The sequence below is a fragment of the Astyanax mexicanus genome, chromosome 11, assembly GCF_023375975.1.
Source record: "Astyanax mexicanus isolate ESR-SI-001 chromosome 11, AstMex3_surface, whole genome shotgun sequence".
NCBI lineage: Eukaryota > Metazoa > Chordata > Actinopteri > Characiformes > Acestrorhamphidae > Astyanax > Astyanax mexicanus.
This window is the reverse complement of record NC_064418.1, coordinates 14,045,057-14,065,257: the sequence shown is the minus strand read 5'-3', so window position 1 is coordinate 14,065,257 and position 20,201 is coordinate 14,045,057. Positions and strand designations below refer to the sequence as shown.

Here is a 20,201-nt window from a genome sequence, read left to right as displayed (position 1 = left end):
ATCAAGATGCATCAATAATAGTTTTAAAATCGCATTGCAGACCTCTAAATCATAGTTAAAAAGTAATGCACAGAAAGATTCACACAGCTATTTGTAATAGAATAGTAATAGTATAATAGTAATAATAGTATTTATTCATATATGGAAAGCTGAAATGTAGTGTTATCTGTCTATAAGTGTAGTTCACTATATAAAGAGTCAGTCAGTGATTCCAAAGTCCGGGACAGGATACTAGATTCTAGATCCAGACTTAAAGACTTGGGATACAGTTCATTACCTTTAATAAGGCCTTTCTCCTGTAGTGTTTTCATGGAAGGCCGTCTGGAGATAAACTTCTTCAGCCTGTTCTTCACACCGTTCTTATCGGCACTGTCCGATGCACTGTAGTTCAACTTGAACACTGCACAGTTCACAAGGAAAAAGTTAGCCAAGTTGTTTAGTAGTCGTTTTTAAAACCTGATATAGCTTTAGGTCAAGTTGAAATTTACTTTGCTGAAAATGTGCAAATAGTGCAATTAAAGATTTTATATGTTCTACATTTACATTATACATTCAAGTCAATGTACAAACAGCCAATAAAGAGGCCCAAACCTGATCATTTTTGTCATATGTGATATACATGCATTAATTATGTGGCAATTTTTAATTCTGATTGGCCCACTTCAATATATGGTATTAAAATCCTACATATTCAATAAACAGCAATTCCAAATCAAACCTTGATGCTTTTGCATCAAGACATTCCCTGATGGGAAGAGAAAACAGACAACAGCACTAAGGGAGGTGTTCGGTGGTGGGTTACTGCAGCAAGGTAACAAACCCAATAAATATTTGGGGAGAACTAAATTAGAAAGCTTGTGTCTCAATCAATTCTTGTTTTATAAACTTGGCAAACATATCCACAGGATGTGTCTGCAGTGTCAAAATGAAGTATAAAGAAACAAAGGCGCAAACCAAAAATGTGTGCATGAATATAATGCTTTTTAACAGCAAGCTCAAATGCATTCTCGACCAGTTTTCAGTTACTGGACTTCTAGATACTCTGTTTCCTGTGATGCTGGAGAAGATGAAACTGAAACTTAATGTGAAGCTCTTCAGTTTAGTAGCAAGAACTGTTCAGACGTGGATAATGATAGAAATTGATAAATCAGACTTGGGGAGAAAATCAGATTTGGACCACTATTATCTGCTATGTGATCATAGCCTAACCATTCATTACTCCTCAAGAAAACTCAAGAACATTTCCAAAGCCAAGGTAAGTATCCAGGATTTTAATATACTTTTACGCTAATTTAAGTATTGGCTGACACATGCATTGTTCAAACTGGAATATACTGTAGCAGAAATGTCTACTTGTTCAAAACTCTTTGAGGATCTTTTAGGGGTTCTTCAATTTGAAACTGTGACGAAACCTTAGGCCCAATCCCATTTCACCCCTTGGCGCTACCACTAGATCTACCCCTTCTGTTTAGGTGTCTCAATTCTTGTTAGGCTTGAGGGGTAGGGGGTTGTTAGGTGTTGTTAAGTGTTAGGGCTACAAGACCCTTTAAACAGAGAGCTATGGGAATCTCTGGCAAGATGGTGGCACAAGTGATCAAAGAAACCCACAAATTTGAGAATTTTCCTTGTTACAAATGATGATGACCACTATATTATCATAGTTTAATATGGAGTTTTAATGTTTTATGTCAATTGTCTTTATACCAAGCATAAAAACAGTAGTAGTAACAGCTGATTTCAGCTCTTCATCATAGAAGAATTAAGGGATGGTTGATAATAATGAATTGCTGCCCCACTTGCCCTCTTTTTAAATACTTATAATCCTGCCATAAATGTATCTAGGTAACCATCAGCTAGGTTGCTGAACTTTAGCACTTCACTGCTATAGCTATATCTGTATCAAGTGCTTAAAGAGTTGTCCCAATTCTTAGTGGGACGATTTCCCCCTTCCCCTTGTAAATCTGCAAGGGGTAGGGGTGCAAAAAATAAATGGGATTGGGTCTTAAGGTCTTTAGGGGGTTCCTCCACAGTTTCAAATAGAAAACCCCCTAAAAGTTCCTCAAGGATCTTACTTTTACACTTTTCCCAGTGTGGTTAGTGTCCTCTAAGCCAGACCAAGCCAGTAGATTGCTGCCTGTTTAACATCACTGCACACAAACTCTTGATTTGTATATTTCCTCAGTCTGTCATGCATATCACTCACTTATAGAGCGTCTGTGCTCCGGCTTCGGCTCTTTGGCTTTGATTTTTGTTGAGTCATAGCCTCGTCTGGGCAGGCATTCCGTACTGTTGGACCTCACCAGGGTGGCTTTTCCTGCGCCAGGTCTTGCATCTCCACTAGACTGTTCAGAGAAAACGAGTGTAATCAGAAATCTGAAATTACTCATGAGTGAGGATCACCCCCTCACCCACACATTTGCTGAACTTTAAAAGACACGCTTCTGCTGCACTTTCTCACTGAGATTAGGGTCTGTGTGGGGGGCACAGTTTTACTGGAGAATAAAACACAACTATCAATGAATTTAACACCCATTCAATTCAAACACTTGATCATTCATAAGGCTTCTTGACACCTACATAAGCTTTTCATCACAAATGACATAAACCTAGAAATTCCAAGAAATTTCTGTTGCTATAAAGATGGCTTTTGACAACTGCGGTGTTAATTCTGAATATTGATGCTCCTTGAAATAAACCTTAATAGATGTCTATGAACAATAGGTTTATGCCACTTGTAATCAGGATTTAAAGTGGTTATAGTGAACACCAGTAGACCAGCAGTTTCATAATCTGTTAACACAGCAGAAACATTTGCAACATGACCTGTCAGTTATTTTAGTTTTAGCAAAACCAGGCTCCCATTTCTATGAATGGGGAGAAAGCAAATTACAGGTAATGTGAGATGAAAATCTAATTGATTGTATGATCTCTGACTTCTGAACTCTGTATATATCTAGTATCTCTACAGGTATTTGTTGTCTCTGAAACCAAGACAATCCAATAATTTGGATGGTTAAACCATTTTCTAATACTCATGTGTTGTAGATCATTAGTGGACAGGGGTTAGCATAATTACTCTGACCAGTCTATACTAGTCTGATAATCTAGTCTAGTCTTAATAGCCTAATACTGTATATAGTAGCAGTAGGTGCTGTGTTTTGTGACTTCCTGTTACCATCCTTAATCACTTCAGTGATTTGTGCCCTCTCCTCTTTGCGCAGTGTTTAGAGCACTGTATTACTAATAACAAGGTTGTAGTGTGTCCAACACAAATATGGTAAATGACATTGCCTGGTCTTGTCTGGTCTTGTCTTTAGGCCACCTGCCGCATCATCTGAAGCCATGAGAATATCCCAATATAACTGACATACCAACAGGTTCAATAAAACAACTCACCAGTCTGCCCACTGCTCTTTTGATGGCGTCGTGCCATTTGCTGATTGTGGCGTAGTCGTCTGATTGCAGAAGGAACTCATCTCCAGATCTGGTTGTTATCTGTGGACAAGAAAAAGATAGCAAGAAGCATAGTAAATATATATACTGGAGCGTATATATATATTTTCCTGAATTTATTTCTATTTTTTCCAGTTTTCTCCCAATGGTGATGCCACAACCCAAAGAGGGTGAAACTAGCGCATGCCTCCTCCGATATATGTGAAGTCAAACTGCCGCTGATGTAGCCTTGCCGAGTAGCATCACAGTGCACTCGGAGGAAAGCGCAGCGACTCAGTTCCGATACATCAGCTCACAGACGCAGCCTTGTGCTGATCCACATCACCCTAAGAGTGATGAGGGGAAAGAGTGCCATCTACCCACACAGAGAGAGCAAGGCCAATTGTGCTCTTTCAGAGCTCCGGCAGCTGATGGCAAGCTGCATGACCGGGATTCAAACCAGCAATCTTCCGATCATAGTGGCAGTGCTTTAAATCACTGGACCTCTTGGCATCCCCGTGCATCTTGTTAAACAGTTAGGTGGAACTGTTAGGTAAACTGTCCTGAAGCCATTCATGCTGAGCCTGATAGTAAATTTGTATGTACAAAACTGGATGCAGTTTGCTTGTATCACGACATCGGAGCTATGCTATCATGGTAAATAAGAAAAAGAGAGACTCATAACAGATTAAGTCAAGCAGATGAAATGAGAGAATATCCTCTGTGGGGGGAAATCACAGCAAGTATGATACCTGACTAAACGCTGAACTCGTTTGTCCAGAGACGTGTAACCGTACATGGCACCGTCACACGGCATAACTGCAGCTTCTCCCGAGCACCACCGCTAAGGTCAGTGTTGTCAAGTACCGTTGGAAAATTCTGACGTTGGGTATTAAACGTGGCACTTTCATTTTTTCGTTCAGATTCTTTTGAACGTGGCTAGTGTCTAAAAATACCAGATGGTATCACAGGACAAGCTCTCGTCCTTCTCTTTCCTAGTCAGTCTACATACACGTCCAAAGTTTTTCGCCCGTTAGAGAGCGAGCGAGCGAGGCTCCATGACTGTGAGAGGGGATGGCAGGGGGAGTGCAGCAGTCTCTTTGGGGGGAGCGAGGATATACGGGGAATGGTTTGAGGCACAAAACCTGTCAGAATGGGTTTGCGATCCCTCTGTTCTCGGATGTAGAACATCTGAACGAGCATGTTTGTTCTCAAGCTTTGTCTTTCCTTGAGGCTGCCTGCGGACACGAGCATAATAGTTTGGGTAACTGTGGACTTGTTCAAACACAGAGTTTGGAGAGTTCACTGCAAGAAAAAAAGAAGATATTTCTTTCTGCAATATATTGTTCTATGATTTAAAGATTTCAAGTAATATTATATAGTATTTTGGTCATTACATTATCTTCAAAATCATTGTGATGCCCATCTGACCTTTAGTAGTGAAAGTATTGCATCAAGTGATGCTGCTGCAGGCTCATCATGTCGATAACTGCACTATATAACTTTGCTGAAGAAAAACATCATCATATATCTACTCAATCCCATACAGTTGTACTGTATTTTAGATGGAAGCTATCCTCAGAGGGCCAATATGTGCCATAGTGTAACCTTCAAAATGTTGTACCTTGCCAATAGCTTTTTTGAATGAATGTAATGTAATGCAGCATTAGTTTACCATGCCTAAAATGACCACCAATATTTAATATGACAAATATTATACTACTCTAATAAATGCATTTGGTTGAATGCATTGGATGTGATGATCTTGGGCTCATTTGTGACTGATCCAGAGCATCTGATTCTACTAGAAGTGATTTTCTCTGACTATTATTCAAACTTTTTGATCGGCAGTGTCATAATAATGGACATCTTGAGTTCAGCACATTAATCATAATGAATATCTGAATACTTCTGATTGTATAGGTATGTGTATGTGGTCTGGTTAATCTGTATATCTGGTACAGAGGTACAGAGCTGGTAGGGTCAGAATCTATATCCTACCACTATGAATTATAGCAAAAATTCATAATGTGGTGTAACGCTGTGGGGTCATCTGGCAACCTGGCAAACATTTAGCAGGTTTATTACCTAGACCAGTTGATGACTGTGAGTCAATGGGATCACACAGACAGAAAAATTGGTTTCCAACCAATGTATCATCTGCATGGCATCACCAGTTCTCACATGTTCTTGTATTAAAATGTGTTTTTGGAGAGCAACCATATTAATCAATGATTTCTTAAGATGAAAAATCATGTAGTTTGTGATCCCATGCTGCTGATCAATCATGTAGTATGAACAGCACAACGACCTAAATGCTCAAAAAGTTGAATAGTATGAACCAGACATAACACCAGTTATTAAATCCAATGTTTTTAAGTAGTTTGCTTCAGTCACTGGATGTGAATCCAGTAGAAATCCATTGATTTGTGGTAGATTAAGAAATTCTCGACATGATGGTACACCTTAAAAAATATGCCAAAATTTTGTGACACAATTATGCCAACACGGAGAAGAATCTTGATGCATCTTGAACATTTTCAACCTTTTGTGGAATTCATGGCCTGAAGAACCGAGGCTATTTCGAGAGCAAAAGAAAATGATTAAGCATAGTCAATTAAAACTAAAAATAAAAACTTTTAAACAATTAAGCATTAGTTTCCATGCACTGATAGCACTTTTTGCTGAGTTCTTTTTTTAAGAAATGTAACGCTAACCCTTTATTAACTTTAACGGACATTTGGCTCCACAGAAAAAAAAAAAAAAAAAAAAAAAACATCTCTCTGAAGCTGAAACATGATGCCGAATGCTTTAAACATCAAAGCGAGCCATTTTCGTCTGTTGATATTAGGCAGATTATCTGAGAACGAGAGAAAGTCTGCAGCCGTTTCGCACAAAAGTAGAGAAATAGGTTTTAATGTGACGTTAATCTCTTACAAATTTACACAGCCATATTCAGTTTTATCCTTCGGCTACTGCCAGTAATCTCAATTCCCAAAGATTTTCGCTCTCTTATTTTGCAGTGTGTTTCTCTGTTTTGGCCCATGACGAGGTTTGTCCAAACAGAAATGTGATACAGTATGTTAGCTGTGAAAGTAATATAAGGAGTCAGTTCCATTCAAACCACTGATTGGTGTTGAAACTTCTGCTCAGGGAAGGAAAGTTTCAGCTGTCGTCAAAGTGTTTGTTGTGTTGGATAAGATTATTTAGTGTACCAAGAGCTTGGCTTCACCCAGCATGCTTTGAGACCCATGGAATACAGAAATTTAGGGTGTACTCACACTAAGCACGGTTTGTTTGAATCGAGCTGAAGCAAACTTTGGGACGTGTCATAGAAAAAAAGGAGCCCTTTGCCGCCATTTTTGTTTACAGGAAAGTCATCTTGTTCTGTGCTTTGGCAGAGATAACGCTCACACTGCATGCATACCGTGCACAAGTCCAAGTGAACCGTGATCTGGTGCGTCTCTTTAAGCAGGCCAGGACCTGGTTCAGTGTACTGTGCCCGGGCATGGTTTAAAGTAATCACACTAGAAAAAAAAAAAAGTGACATAATGTAAAAGCAAAAAATTATGGGACCATGTTCCAAAACATGGGAAGGAGATCCTTAGGCATAGAAATGAGATAATTAAGGCGTGGGAATGAGATAATTAATAATCTTTTGTAAGAAAGTAGAGAGTGTTTTTTTTTTTTTCATCGAATTTAATTCTCATACTAAAAGCTGATTGGCTCAGATGCAGACAATATGCAGATCCATTTAGCTTCCTTAGGCAGTCTTATTGAGCACAACCCCCGAGAGCTGCTTGCTTTGTTAGCTGTGAAACGAAAGGACCTTTTGGCCACGCCTCAATGGCTCTGATATAATTAACTCGCACCTTAATAAGTTGTGGCCATGCCTTAAGCTCTGTTGTAATATTCAGTTTTTTCATGAGCATTATTTACAGAAAAGCAAGCTTTATTATTCTCCAGCTAGATTTGTTTAACGCATTCCCATGCATTATTAAGTTGTGGCCACACCTTAATGATCTCGTTCCCACACCTTAATGATCTTGTTCCCACAAATTAGGATTTAGTTCCTATGCCTTAATGATCTCGTTCCCACACCTTAATTAACTTGTTCCCACAAATTAGGATTTAGTTCCTATGCCTTAATTATCTCGTTCCCACACCTAAGGATCTCATTCCCACACCTTAAGAACTTGTTCCCTTGCCCTAATAATATATATATATATATATTTTTTTTTTTTTTTACACATGATGTCACCTTAGGGGCTCCGTAGGTAACCAAGCCTAAGCACAGCACAGATTGCCCAGTGTGAGTACACCCTTAACAAACTTCTAATGATTGTCTGTTGTTCTTTACACGCACACACCTCTATTACAAACATAATGTTATATGTTGAAAACTTGCTGATTTAAATCAGGCAAATTCTGTGAATGCATATTTGGAAATGATGCCTCATAACAGCATTATTAATGATAAAATACATTCAACATTAAATAAACAAAATTTCAACACATTTACTTTACTGTATCATTTACTTCCTAATATATACATATATTGGTCACCTTGCAATTGCTGTGTATGTTTTACCATGTTTAAATATTGCTTTATAACAATGATACTCAATGGTTATGCATCTGTTATGAAGTCCCAATGTAGATAGATTTAAAAATAAATAAATAAATAAATAAATAGACAAAGTACTGCCAAACATTCACTGCAGCAACATGGCTGCAAAGCAAAACTGTAACTATTGCAAAGTCCCACGTTTTTTGTGCGCAACGGAATGAAAAGGCGTATAACATAAAAGCGCAATGCTTCTTTATCCCACTGTTTAATGAGAAGTAATTTGAATATCCCAGCTCACATTTGGACCGCTCATTAATGTTTAATTATGCAAAGCAGCACAAAGAGCAGAATGCCATTTGTAAGTTAGCATTTGTGTTTTTCTGTTAAATTAAACATTCATTTGAGGGCCACATAAAGACACAGCTCAACTTTGAAGCACTTTAGATTGTGGGGTTAATTATCTCCAATTTTCCACAAATCTGGGGACGGCTCCGGCTCGGAAGGCTATCGCCTGCTCCGACAAAACAGAAACAAAAACCCAGAAACAGGCTTAATGGGAGAATAGCGTGGTGAGAGAGCGTTGTTTTGCTTTTCTCTTCTCTTGTTGAAGAAGATTGCAAGTGCATTGCATGATATTTCACGTTTTGGAGAAAAATACTAATGCTCTTGGACCAAAAACAAGATGAAGAAGCTAAGCTTCTGTTCATGTGCAGGCAATACTGTGCAAAAGACATAACCAATGAAGAAACTTGTAAAAAATATCATTAAACACAACAGTAAGTGTGATTTTAGCTTAAAAAACATTGTATACTATTAGATGGCTTTGTAAGCATTGTCTGATTATAATTCCAGCTATAACATTAGTACCACCTCTTTACCTCTACGCTCAATGTCAATTATATCAGTTTATATCAGCAGATTGGATTCCCTTTGTTTATTAATTGCTTTCTTCCCTGTTTTTCAGTGATCAGGACCCCACAGGACACCACAGACCAGCAGGTATTATTTGGGACTTTTCAGTTTGGGTCCAAACCAAAGTAGCAGGCGTGAAAGGGGCTGTGAACCATGGTCTAGACCAAAAGACCAGAGTTTGGTCCGACAAAATACTTGTAAAAGGAAATATTTTTAAGACCACTATTGTAAGTATGTTCACAATAAGTAAAGAATACTAAAAGTACATTTTCTTAAAAAAGAACATGTACTGTTAAACATAATAAAAGCTGTTTTAAGAATAGTATACTTAATCATATGGATTTTAAAGTGTATTATTTAAAAATATGTTTTAAGTAAATGCACGTTAAAGTGTAAAGTACACTTATATGAATGCATGAAATGTGTGAAAGTATAATTTAATACTGCATTTGTGTGAATGGATATCTCTAACAAACTAAAGCATTTTTCATACAACAACAACAAGGTCTAATAAATAGGTCTGATATCTATAAATTGAAAATAGCAATTAGCCAATGTTTGTAAAGGGAAGTGAATAGTGCACTTAAAATCTAGTTTCTTACTTGTAGCATTAAGGTCCAGACAATATGTGCATTAAAAGTCGTAAATGTACAATTTCCTTTGAGTGTAAAATTATGTTTAAAATCACATACTTAAATCTACTTTACTTTGTGGAAGTTGAACAAAAATCACTTAAAAGCACAACCTAATGCTTTTAAGCTGTATTTGAATATAGCTTAATTACAGTTTTAATATACAGTTGCAAGAAAAAGTATGTAAACACTTTGGGATTACTTGGATTTTTTGCATAAATTGCATACTTTTTCCAACCATGCAAACATATAATTTTTTTGTGGTATTAGTTTAAGCAGGGTGTGTTTGTCTATTGTTGTGACTTAGATGAAGATCAGAACACATTTAATGACCAATTTTTGCAGAAATCCAAGTAGTACTTCAGTTGCCATAAGTTGTTCCAAAATAGTACATTAAGGATGTGTACATTTTAATGTGAAAAGTATGTACTTTCCACGTTTACAAGAGTAACCAGATCAGATACAAACAATGTAACAAAGACATGAACCTTGATGCAGACCCTGGTCTGAACTTTCAGGTTTAAAAACGCCCTTAATAGTGTATTGTCCTGGTGAATCCATGTGGATCAGACACAGCAGTGCTGCTGGAGTTTTAAACACCTCATTGTCACTGCTGGAATGAGAATAGTCCACTGACCATAAATATCCAGTTAACAGTAGTGGCCTGGGGCCAGCTAGTTAAAAGTATGTAATAGAGTAAACAGTGTTAAAAAAACTCCAGCAGCACTGCTGTGTCTGTATCTGATCACTAATACCAGCACAACACATTCTACTAACACACTAATCATGACCATGTCATGCCAGTGAAGAATGACCCACCACCCAAATAATGGCTGCTGCTCTGTGGCCAAAAAAGGGTGAATAGAGGATAATAAAGTATGCAGAGAAACGGTTTCTTTAAGTCTCTTCTTCCATTAAGGCAGGTTTCTTTTTGAGGTACAGTCAAAAAATTGTTTTAATATCAGTGATCAGTTTTTTCCTCATAATTAAAGGATTTTTTTTATTTGTGAGCACACATATTTGTTAGTAATTTCTTCGACAAGATTAAAACTGACTGTAGGACAATGCATGCATTTAAAATGGCAATAATACTAAAAAGCCAATATTACACAGACTAGCACATAAATCAACATCAATTTCTCTCCAGATCAACAACAAAACCAAAGTCCAGTGTTTTTTTGATGCACAGCTGTTGTTTCCTAGTTGTAATCTCTATTGTAATCTGTTGTTTGAGTGTTAAATCCTTCTGTTCATCCCACGATTTTCATTGAAAGTACAGTATTTTCTTTTTCCTCTAAAGTCTACAATTATTACCCAATACCGCATAAGCAGCTTTGTCCACCAGGATCTGACTTCAAAAATACCTTTTCTCTGCCATTCAATCTTAGCCCTTTAGCAGCCTAACCAACCAAGCAGAAAATCAATATTAAAAACAAATAAAATAAATGTTTAAGAAAAAAAAACATAAAAACTTAAAACTATGATGTGCTAATAAATATATGTTGACTTTTGAAAGTTTTACACATAAAAGTCTACGATTTTTCATCATGTTCTTCATTTTCTGCATTGTAGATTTTTACTAAAGTCATCTAAATTATGAAGTAAAACATATGGAATTATTTAGTAAACAAGAAAAGTGTTAAACAAACCAGAATATGGTTTATATTTTTAGATTCTTGAAAGTAGTACATCTTGCTTAGATGACAGCTTTGCACATCTTGGCTGGATTTTCTCAGTCATTTTTATGAGGTAGAGCTTTCAGTTAACAGTTGTGTTAAACTTGTCAAGAGTTAATTGCTTGAATTTCTTGCTTCTTAATGTGTTTGAGAGCATCAGTTGTAAAGTTTTGAAGATGTAGAGTTGGTATACAGTATATAACTCTATTTGTTCTAATCCATATTATGGCAAAAACTAAGCAAAGAAAAAAATACAATTAAAAAATGAAGGTCAGTTCATCTGAAAAATATAACAAATTTTGAAAGTATCCTCAAGTGCGGTCCCAAGGACCATCAAAAATGTTATGATGAAACTGGCTCTAATCAGGACCGCCCCAGGAACGGAAGATAAAAGGTTACCTCTGTTGCACAGAATAAGTCAGCAGTCCCCAGATAAGAACACCTTAATGCCTTACACAGTATTTTGGTTGGTTTAACACTTTTAAGTTACTACATGATTTCTAAAGTGTTCCTTCATAGTCTGGATGACTTCAGTTTTCATTTACAATTTAGAACAAAAACAAAAAAAAAAACATTGAAATATTGAATAAAAAATGTGTCCAAATATTATATGCCTGCTGATTGGTAAAGATGACACAATTGGTTAAGATACATTCAAAACCTTCTTTAATAAGACTGAAATAAAAGGCTGAGTAGAAGTTAAAGGGTTAAGAGAAGAAAAGTCCAGGCCAGGTCATGCTGTATAGATTTATTAGGCTGAGATGAAATGTCTCGTCTCTTTCAGACCACACTGCCAAGCAGAAATCCGCTTTTCTGTAGAGTTTCACAGCCTGCAGTAATAATAAGGAACTGCGGGGTTTTCTGCAGGTCAGCTAATTCACTCGTATGTCATGTAAACTGCTTTATAAGTCTGTGAAGTTGCTGCGGTTTGATTGTTAAAATGGCTGTAAATAATCCATAAGATTGCTCCACTTTGATGAATTGCATTTTGTTGACAAACATCTTGTGCCCAGATGTATTAAGACTATTGAGGCAAGTTTCAGTCACAAAAATGCTGACAATTTAATTTACAAACTACCCTATAAGACTCCTCTTATTTATGCAGCAACTACACAGACAATACATCTCCTAAAATTATACAAGAAAGAAAATACTTTCCTAATTGGTTCTATCTTACCGCTGCGCAAGGCACGTCGCAATGCTCATTGCTATCTAGCACCCAGTCAGCAGTCTATTTTCACACCTTGTGTCTGTCTCATTTAAATAGCAACAGTGCTTGTGAATATATCTACACTTATAGGTGTGGTGGTCTTGAAATGAGGTGTGTTCAGGTACATTTCTGAAGTATTGCTATCTTAGCAATGGAAAACACAAGTGCACCTCTGACTGAAAGTGACCTAGACAGGTGTCAACAGTCAGACGTTCATTGCTATCTTGGCAACACAGGCTCATCATGCGTAAACCCCTGCATGTTACACACATGGACAGGCAGCAGTGCACATAACTTGTATTAGAGGATCTTCAACATGTGATATTTTGTTTATTCACTGTATGGTTTAGTGACTGGATTTTATGTTAAATAAAGAAAGCTTTCTCTAAGACTGCATGGAGTTTATGTCTATGTTAAAATTTGCCATTACCTTGGATACCCACCTCTACCCCTCCAATCCCTCATGCATGTGTACTTGTCTCATGGTTATGATAGCAAAGACACACTGATATGCCCTAAATCAAGCTGTATGGTATTAATTAATGTATTAATTTATCTTGAGTTTGGCGTTGACGTTCTGTGTAATAGTAGACAACACGTTTATGTTTTTTAATATATATATTTTTTATGATTTGTTTTTATAATTATTTATTTCTTAAAATTTTGGCTTGTTGTCTCAAAAAAAAAAAAAAAAACACTTGCTACAGTATTTTTTTTACAGATACAGATTTTTCTTTAAATGTTAACTTACCTGAATTAATGTTTCACTGTAAAAGATAACTTATTAATATATTAAATTAAAAAAATATTACATAATGGCATTTCTCCAAATTTTGACAAAAGATTTGCAAATATTATCTTAGAAATTACGTTAGATTGGTGTGTTGATATATAATTTGTTTTCCTCCCCAAAAAAAAAAGAAATATTTTAGATTATTACTTTATTGTGACTATAAACTAAGAATAAAATAAAACATTGAGAAAAAATTACTTACTTTTTACCTTGAAAGATTGACAATGAATTATTATGAAATTTGTTTTCTTAAAATTTGCAACTAGCAGAGAATTATGATATCAATTTGACCATAATTTATCCAAAACTTAAAGTAATTTAGAGTAATTTATCCAAAACTTAGAGTAATTTAGAGTAATTTATCCAAAACTTAGAGTAATTTAGAGTAATTTATCCAAAACTTACAAATATAACATTTGTAATTTTTTACATATTTTGTATCTGAAATGTATTGTTTATTTTCATGATATTCCAATAATGTTATTATGTTCGATGTCCAGAAATTCTGACTTAATTTGTTGAAACAATGACTATAATATGATTAAGGTAATGTAATTTGGAACTCGCATTTTCAAATGTTGACTTGATGTGTTGTAATATGATTCATTTTCTCAATATTTAAAACATTTCTACAACATTATGACTACAATTATTGAAAATATTTCATTTAAACAACTTATTTCTGTATGTGCTCAATTTTTCACTTTAATTTAAGTTTAAAAAAAAAATTTCAGTATTGTTCAGTAGTGTCATTATATAAAAAATGTTATTATTTTACAGTTAAGCATCAGTCCTATGTATATAGTATGTAATTCCAGGAACTTTGTGAGCACATGTTGTTGCTGTGTGTCTTCTCATGTGTGTATTATTCTAGCATGGTTTAATCTCACAGGCTTGGCAGTCTTCGTTAAGGCTGTGTACGAGAGCTACGACCACTGACAACCTGAAAACCATCTCGTAAGTACTGACGACAACTCGTCATTTCATTAGCTCAATTCTCTAAAGTACCCTCGCCAGCCTGCACAGTTTAGCGATCCCATCAGGCAGAGAAGGCCAGACCCCTGACCTGACGCCGAGAAGAGCCCCTCGGTGCGTGCGCATGGCCGAGAGGCGCTGTGCGAGCGAGACGGTTGAGCTGACAGTGCCTCGCTGAAGATCCTCAGATACTGTGACAACCTCTGAGGTGCCACATCCACCACGGCAATATGCTTTCTATCACTGATATTCGTCTTTATCTCTGAGGTCAGAGCCCAGATCTCATGTGTGAATTCAGTTGTGAAGTGGTGCAGTTTTCACCTACAGTAATCTCCCCCCCAGGATATGATTCTGTCTGTATTCTGTATAATAAAGCAGTTTAATTGTGGTCTTTAATTTTGGTCTCTGAGTCGTTGTTTTAAGTGCTCTATCTTTTTATTAATTTAAAAACCGTTTATGTTTTAACGTTCATCCAATTTACTTCTCTTCATTTTTAAAGAAAAGAAATTAACATGGACACATTCTTTTAAAAACTGAACTGTGAAAAAATAAATATCTGTAAAATTACAGTAAGATTATACATTTTTATCAGATTTCCTTGCTTTATAGAAAAAAAGTACTTTTCGTGAGTAAGCACGTTTCCATCCTTTATGACTGCTTTTTAAGATAGTTTTGGCAGTTGGTGAGCTGTGAATTTTAACCTCTCTGGAAAAATTAGCCTAAATACAGCTTCATATTTTTTTATATTACTGGGCTCCAAGTGGTCCAGCAGACTAAGGCGCTGCCACTATGATCGGGAGATAGAGCTGGTTCGAATCCCGTTCATGTACCTTATCATCAGCTGCCGGAGCCCCGAGAGAGCACAATTAGCCTTGCTGTCTCACAATTGGCCTTGCTCTCTCTGGGTGGGATCTGTCCTCAAGGATAAATGTGATATTTTGAAGAATTAAAAAAATAAAACGTATTCTGCTTTGTTGAAATTGTTTTGTTTACATAAAAATTACACATATGTTCCTGTATAGTTTAATATCGGCAATATTAAATTTACACTGTAAAAAAAAAAAAAAATCATAAAAAGAAAGAAAACAAATTGAATGAGAATGAGAAGGTATGTCCTAACTTTTGACTGGTATAGTATGAGTTAAGAAGTCTTTGTATAGACAGCCTATAAAGAAAGTGCTAGTGTTGCACTTTCAGTTTTCATACTGTCTTCATTTGTCTCATCTACAGCTTTAGATCTTATCATGTATAACTTCTGTAATATCCTGTATGTTCTGCTGCTGTGTGAAACTTTAATGCTAATATTCTGTGCTGTTTCCGAGGTGATGCTGATGTCGTCTCTGATGTCAAGAGAAAGTCTTTTGTTCCTGGATTCCACCAGGTTCAGATTTCTACCACTGAAGCTGTTATTTCCACTTGTGATGCACTAGGTTTCCAGTGAGTATTGATTCCAGGATGCACCTTTTTCCAAGGGAAGATGGGTTTAGATGATCAGAGCAGCAGATGCCTGTTACCAGTGCCTTAAATGAAATAGGCGGTCCTAATGTTCTGGAGGATCTGGATTTATTTTCGAATGAGATCTTTTCATTCTGTGTTCAGCTGTGTGGCCCAATCGAATCGAATGACAGTCAGAAATGATCTTTCATGGCTCTTATCATCCAAAACAAGTGGTGTCCTTTGATTTGACGAGTTAAACGATCCTTGTAAATATGGGCGTCGACATCAGCACCCGCTGGCGTGTTATTTCAGTGGTAGGAGATGCTTTTTTCTCCTTCCTGTAGGAAAACTGTGCTGATCTCTCATGTTCTAGTGTTTCTGATGTCTGTGTGGGAAAACAGGTTGAGCTTTGACGGGACTTTGAAAGTGATACCTGAATATGGGTCATTGGTTCACGACCCCATATTTGTCCACTCAGAGTGTATGACTTAGGTTGGTTTGAAATAATTGTGGTGAAGCTCTTCCTGGTTGAAAATCGTGAGAATGACTGGAACTTTGGTAAAGTTATTTGATTCTTAAAGGCAGAGTATTATATTTATCTGAAAATCTAAAGTTTTTGCTATATTCCAGTTCTATACCAAAGTTGGCACCGCCTCTGAGCCGAAATTCTCTATTACAACAGAACCTGGTGAAATATTAGAGATTTCATTTAGTGATTTAAATACTTCTGTAAATTACTATATAGTTGTTCTGAAATATGAATTAAATCTTTGCCTCGGTCTTTCTCCTTCTCTCACATGCATACACACACACACACACAGCTGGCACATTTAGACTTCCATGTTGTCCCTCCATGTTATTCAAGTCTCTAAAACATTCTTTATTCATTCATTTAAAAAGCATCAAAACTACTGTGAGATATTATAATACATTAAAAAGAATCTAAGGACTAAACCAAACTATACCATTATTACTAATCTCCTCCTAAAAATAGTCAATTACCAGCATTTACATCTTTTAATCATGTTTATGATCAAAAAAATAAATACAGATTATTGTATTTCTTAAGTAACTAACACCACCAAAATGGATATAAATTATTCCTGTTTGGCAATCTAACACTGATTCTTTTATTCACGTTTAAAATAATAATTATTAAACATTTTAGTCTTAAGTAAAAGATATATGTATATGTATCTGATCGACATCACCCTTTGGAGTGATGTGGGGAGAGAGCGCCATCTACCCACCCAGAGAGGGAGCAAGGCCAATTGTGCTCTCTCAGGGCTCCTGTAGACGATAGCAAGCTACATAAACAGGATTCAAACCAGCGACCATTTGTAGCCAATAGGAGGCATTTCTGAATGTGTTTATCTCAATATGTATAGATAAAATTGTATTTATTAGTTAATTATTCATGGGTTTTACATGTAAAGGAAATAATTTAAGCTCCTTGTAGATTTGGTAGACTTGTAGATGTCGTTCAGTTGAAGACAGGAGTGAGGAATCTTTTAGAAGGCAGAGTTTAGGCAAACATGTTTTTGTTGTTTATTTAATTGTTTGATTTGATTATATGTTTTCCTCTAAATTACCCACACTAAAGATTTGTATTTTGCAGATCATGTTTCAGTTCAGTTCAGATGATCTATAGAGCATTGTAGGTTCCAGCTCCTCCTGCCCACCCTCCTACTGATGTTGCTGCCCTTTGACCATTTCTAATTTCTAAATTTCTACTTTTCTTTTGACATATAATTTGCGAAAACGCCAAACTCATCAAGCCTAATGTTGCGCCTCAAGGCTTATGAGGCCTAAACGAGAAATGCTATCAGCTTAATCCGTGAAATAGCAGGGAAATAAAAATCTCTGCCAGTCCGTGCAAGTGCAATATCTAAAACGATAAAAGCAGCCGGGCCTCGATGCTTAAAACAGTGATCAAAACAGTGACAAAACAGGACCTCCCTTTCCGCTGCTATCCTTGATCTGACAGGAGTCCTTTTGTTTTCTCTAAGCTCTCTAGATCTGAAAGTATAGAGCTGAATGCACGCAGTAGTGGAGCTCTTAACTACACCACAGTCGAATTAACAACTTCTCCACACTAATTTCTAATCCTAGCCAAAGTTGATTGACAGTGTTGTCAAGACCACGAAATGGCTTGGTACCATCATTACAAGCACTTTTTTCCCTTCCTATATACCAACTTTGGGATTACTCAAGATTAGGCTTTAATGCCTTGTTAATCTCCCTCGGAAAAGAAAGATTTCATGGCGAAATGCTGGACAGTGGCAAAGCGCACGGCGCCCGACGATAAGACATCATAAGCGCATGATGAGATTGGGTATCTGCTTTTCATCTTGCTTTGGGTTCATTATGAGCTCTAGCTCGGCTATCAATGTATTGATAAACATTTGACGTTCCTTAATCACCAGCCAAAAGATTATCTTGCTTTAGATATTATTGCCTTAATGCTGAGAGGGTCTGCTACTCTGACACCCATATTCTGATTTCATAAGAACATATGGACTCAAAAAAAAAACATGTTGAAAGCTACGTAATGATGAAAGATTAATGGCCAAAAAGCTAATTTATATTTAGCGCTTCAGACCTGATGTTCCTGTGCTGTTTTCTCAGCATTCGTTTGGGTTGAGCAAAGATTTTTTTATTATTATAAGGTTTAATAAGTTCATTAGGTTCATGCATAAAGCAGCATAAAGAAACTTGCAGGACGTGCAGGAAACACTGTGAAATGTGCAAAGTAGAGCGTAGAGGTGGGAATAAGTCAATAAGCTGCAAATAAGAAAGTACATCTCAGGCCCTGAGAGTCCCAAGTCTTAAACCTAGTCAAGTTCCAAAATATATTCATCTGTGTATAGTTTGTATTTATTCTAACAAAAAAAAAAAATAACTACACGGCAAAAAAAATACATTTTAATAGAATCTAATTTCAAGATAATAAATAGATATAATAATTATTAATTTTAATATTAATTTGGTTACTTTAGGAATAATCTTCTCAAACAGTCTCATTTAAAATTTTCACTTTATTTTAAGTAACTTGAAGCCCAAAAAAGCACAAAAAGTCATGTGTCAAGTTATTCTATTTCTTGTGTCTCTATTTAAGCCCAAAAAACTCTGAAAAGAAAATAGATTTTTGCTATAATTTTGATATTTTGAGCTTCTTACTTACAAAAATGTGCTTGTATGTAATATTTTACACACATATACTGTACGTCTCAATTCACATATATTTTGTCTAGTTTTTTGCAGCGTACATATGAAATTAGATCATGTTTTTTTCTATTAATTCTATATTATAAAACATTTGTCCTTTGCTGTGATTTGTTCTTGAGACTATTTGACTATTGACTGTTTGAGTGTCATTTCATTTCATTGAAAGCTGCAAATAAACTGGAACCGAGCTATAATCTAACTTTAATGTCAATGTCAAGCTTTAAAAGGTCATAAAGGTTTTTAAAATATATTTTCCTACCTGGAATACATTTTTCCGGCTTGATTTTTCTGTCGTCCACTCTATGACTGCATCACAAAGGTCCACTCCGTCAGTTTTCCCTCCTGGTTTCTGTGAATAACATACGGTACCAGTCAAAAGTTTGAATACACCTTTTTATTCAAAGTTTAATTTTTTTTATTTATTTCTACATTGTAAATGAATCCTGAAGTCATCCAGACTATGAAAAAAAAAACACATAATAATTTATATAATGGACTTAAAGGTGTTAAACAAAATGAAAATGGTTTCATAGGATATTTTTGTTCAACTCTTTGAATTAAAGCTGAAAATCCATTTTTCTGTTGCATCTGCATTTGTTTCATTTCAAATATAGTGTGATGGACTTCAGAGCACAAATCATGAAGATTGTGTCACTATCATGGGTCTAACTGTATTTGAAATAGTGTGTATATCGTTGCTGTCCAATGAAAAACACTTATCTCCAAAACAGCAACTTTACAGGAGAAAGAAAAAACCTTGTTAACTTTCAATGGTAGTCAATGTAAAAAGAGTTTATTTCAGGTCATTTTAAAGAGTTTTTATTGGTCTGTTCATCAAGAAATTTTGGCACAGTTTAAGAGACAGTTTGGCTGTTCAAATTATGTAGTAAACAAAAAATCAACAAAAATGGAGATAAGTGTTTTTTATAGGACAGTGACTATATATAGTGTGTAGTGTGTATTTTCTTCAGGTGTGTACTCCCTGTGTACAGACGTAAAACAGGCCTGGAAATATATGAAGCAAAGGAACATGAAAACATGCCATATTATGTTGCAGAATTCATCTCAGGTTGAGGAAAGTGATGACTAGAATCTGCATGGAGTAAAGGGATCTCCAGCATTTCCTGGCACTGAACCGGAGCCACTGGTACTCTGAGCGTGTAACACGAGACACGTTTGTCTGAATCAAAGGCCCGACATGTCAGGGAATATGTATGAAGGAGCCACCTGTATCCTTTCCATCTTATTAGCTAGCATCTCGCTAATAATGACTTTTCATGCTTTTCTGTTCCTGTGATTTATCGATATTAATGCATTCAATCAGCATAAAATACAG

General features: G+C 36.0%; 1 protein-coding gene across 4 annotated transcripts in view; it reads right to left on the bottom strand.

Moving 5' to 3' along the window:
- arhgap15 (Rho GTPase activating protein 15) overlaps nt 1-20,201 on the bottom strand; it is an 87,858-nt gene that overhangs the window by 40,576 nt on the left and 27,081 nt on the right. For all 4 annotated transcript variants that reach the window (XM_049485050.1, XM_049485052.1, XM_049485053.1 and 1 more), the window contains exons 6-9: nt 19,125-19,214; nt 3,397-3,495; nt 2,204-2,342; nt 278-400 (exon numbers count right to left, since the gene is read on the bottom strand). In XM_049485050.1, coding sequence (XP_049341007.1) covers nt 278-400; nt 2,204-2,342; nt 3,397-3,495; nt 19,125-19,214 — 451 coding nt within the window. The remainder of the gene's footprint in view (nt 1-277; nt 401-2,203; nt 2,343-3,396; nt 3,496-19,124; nt 19,215-20,201) is intronic.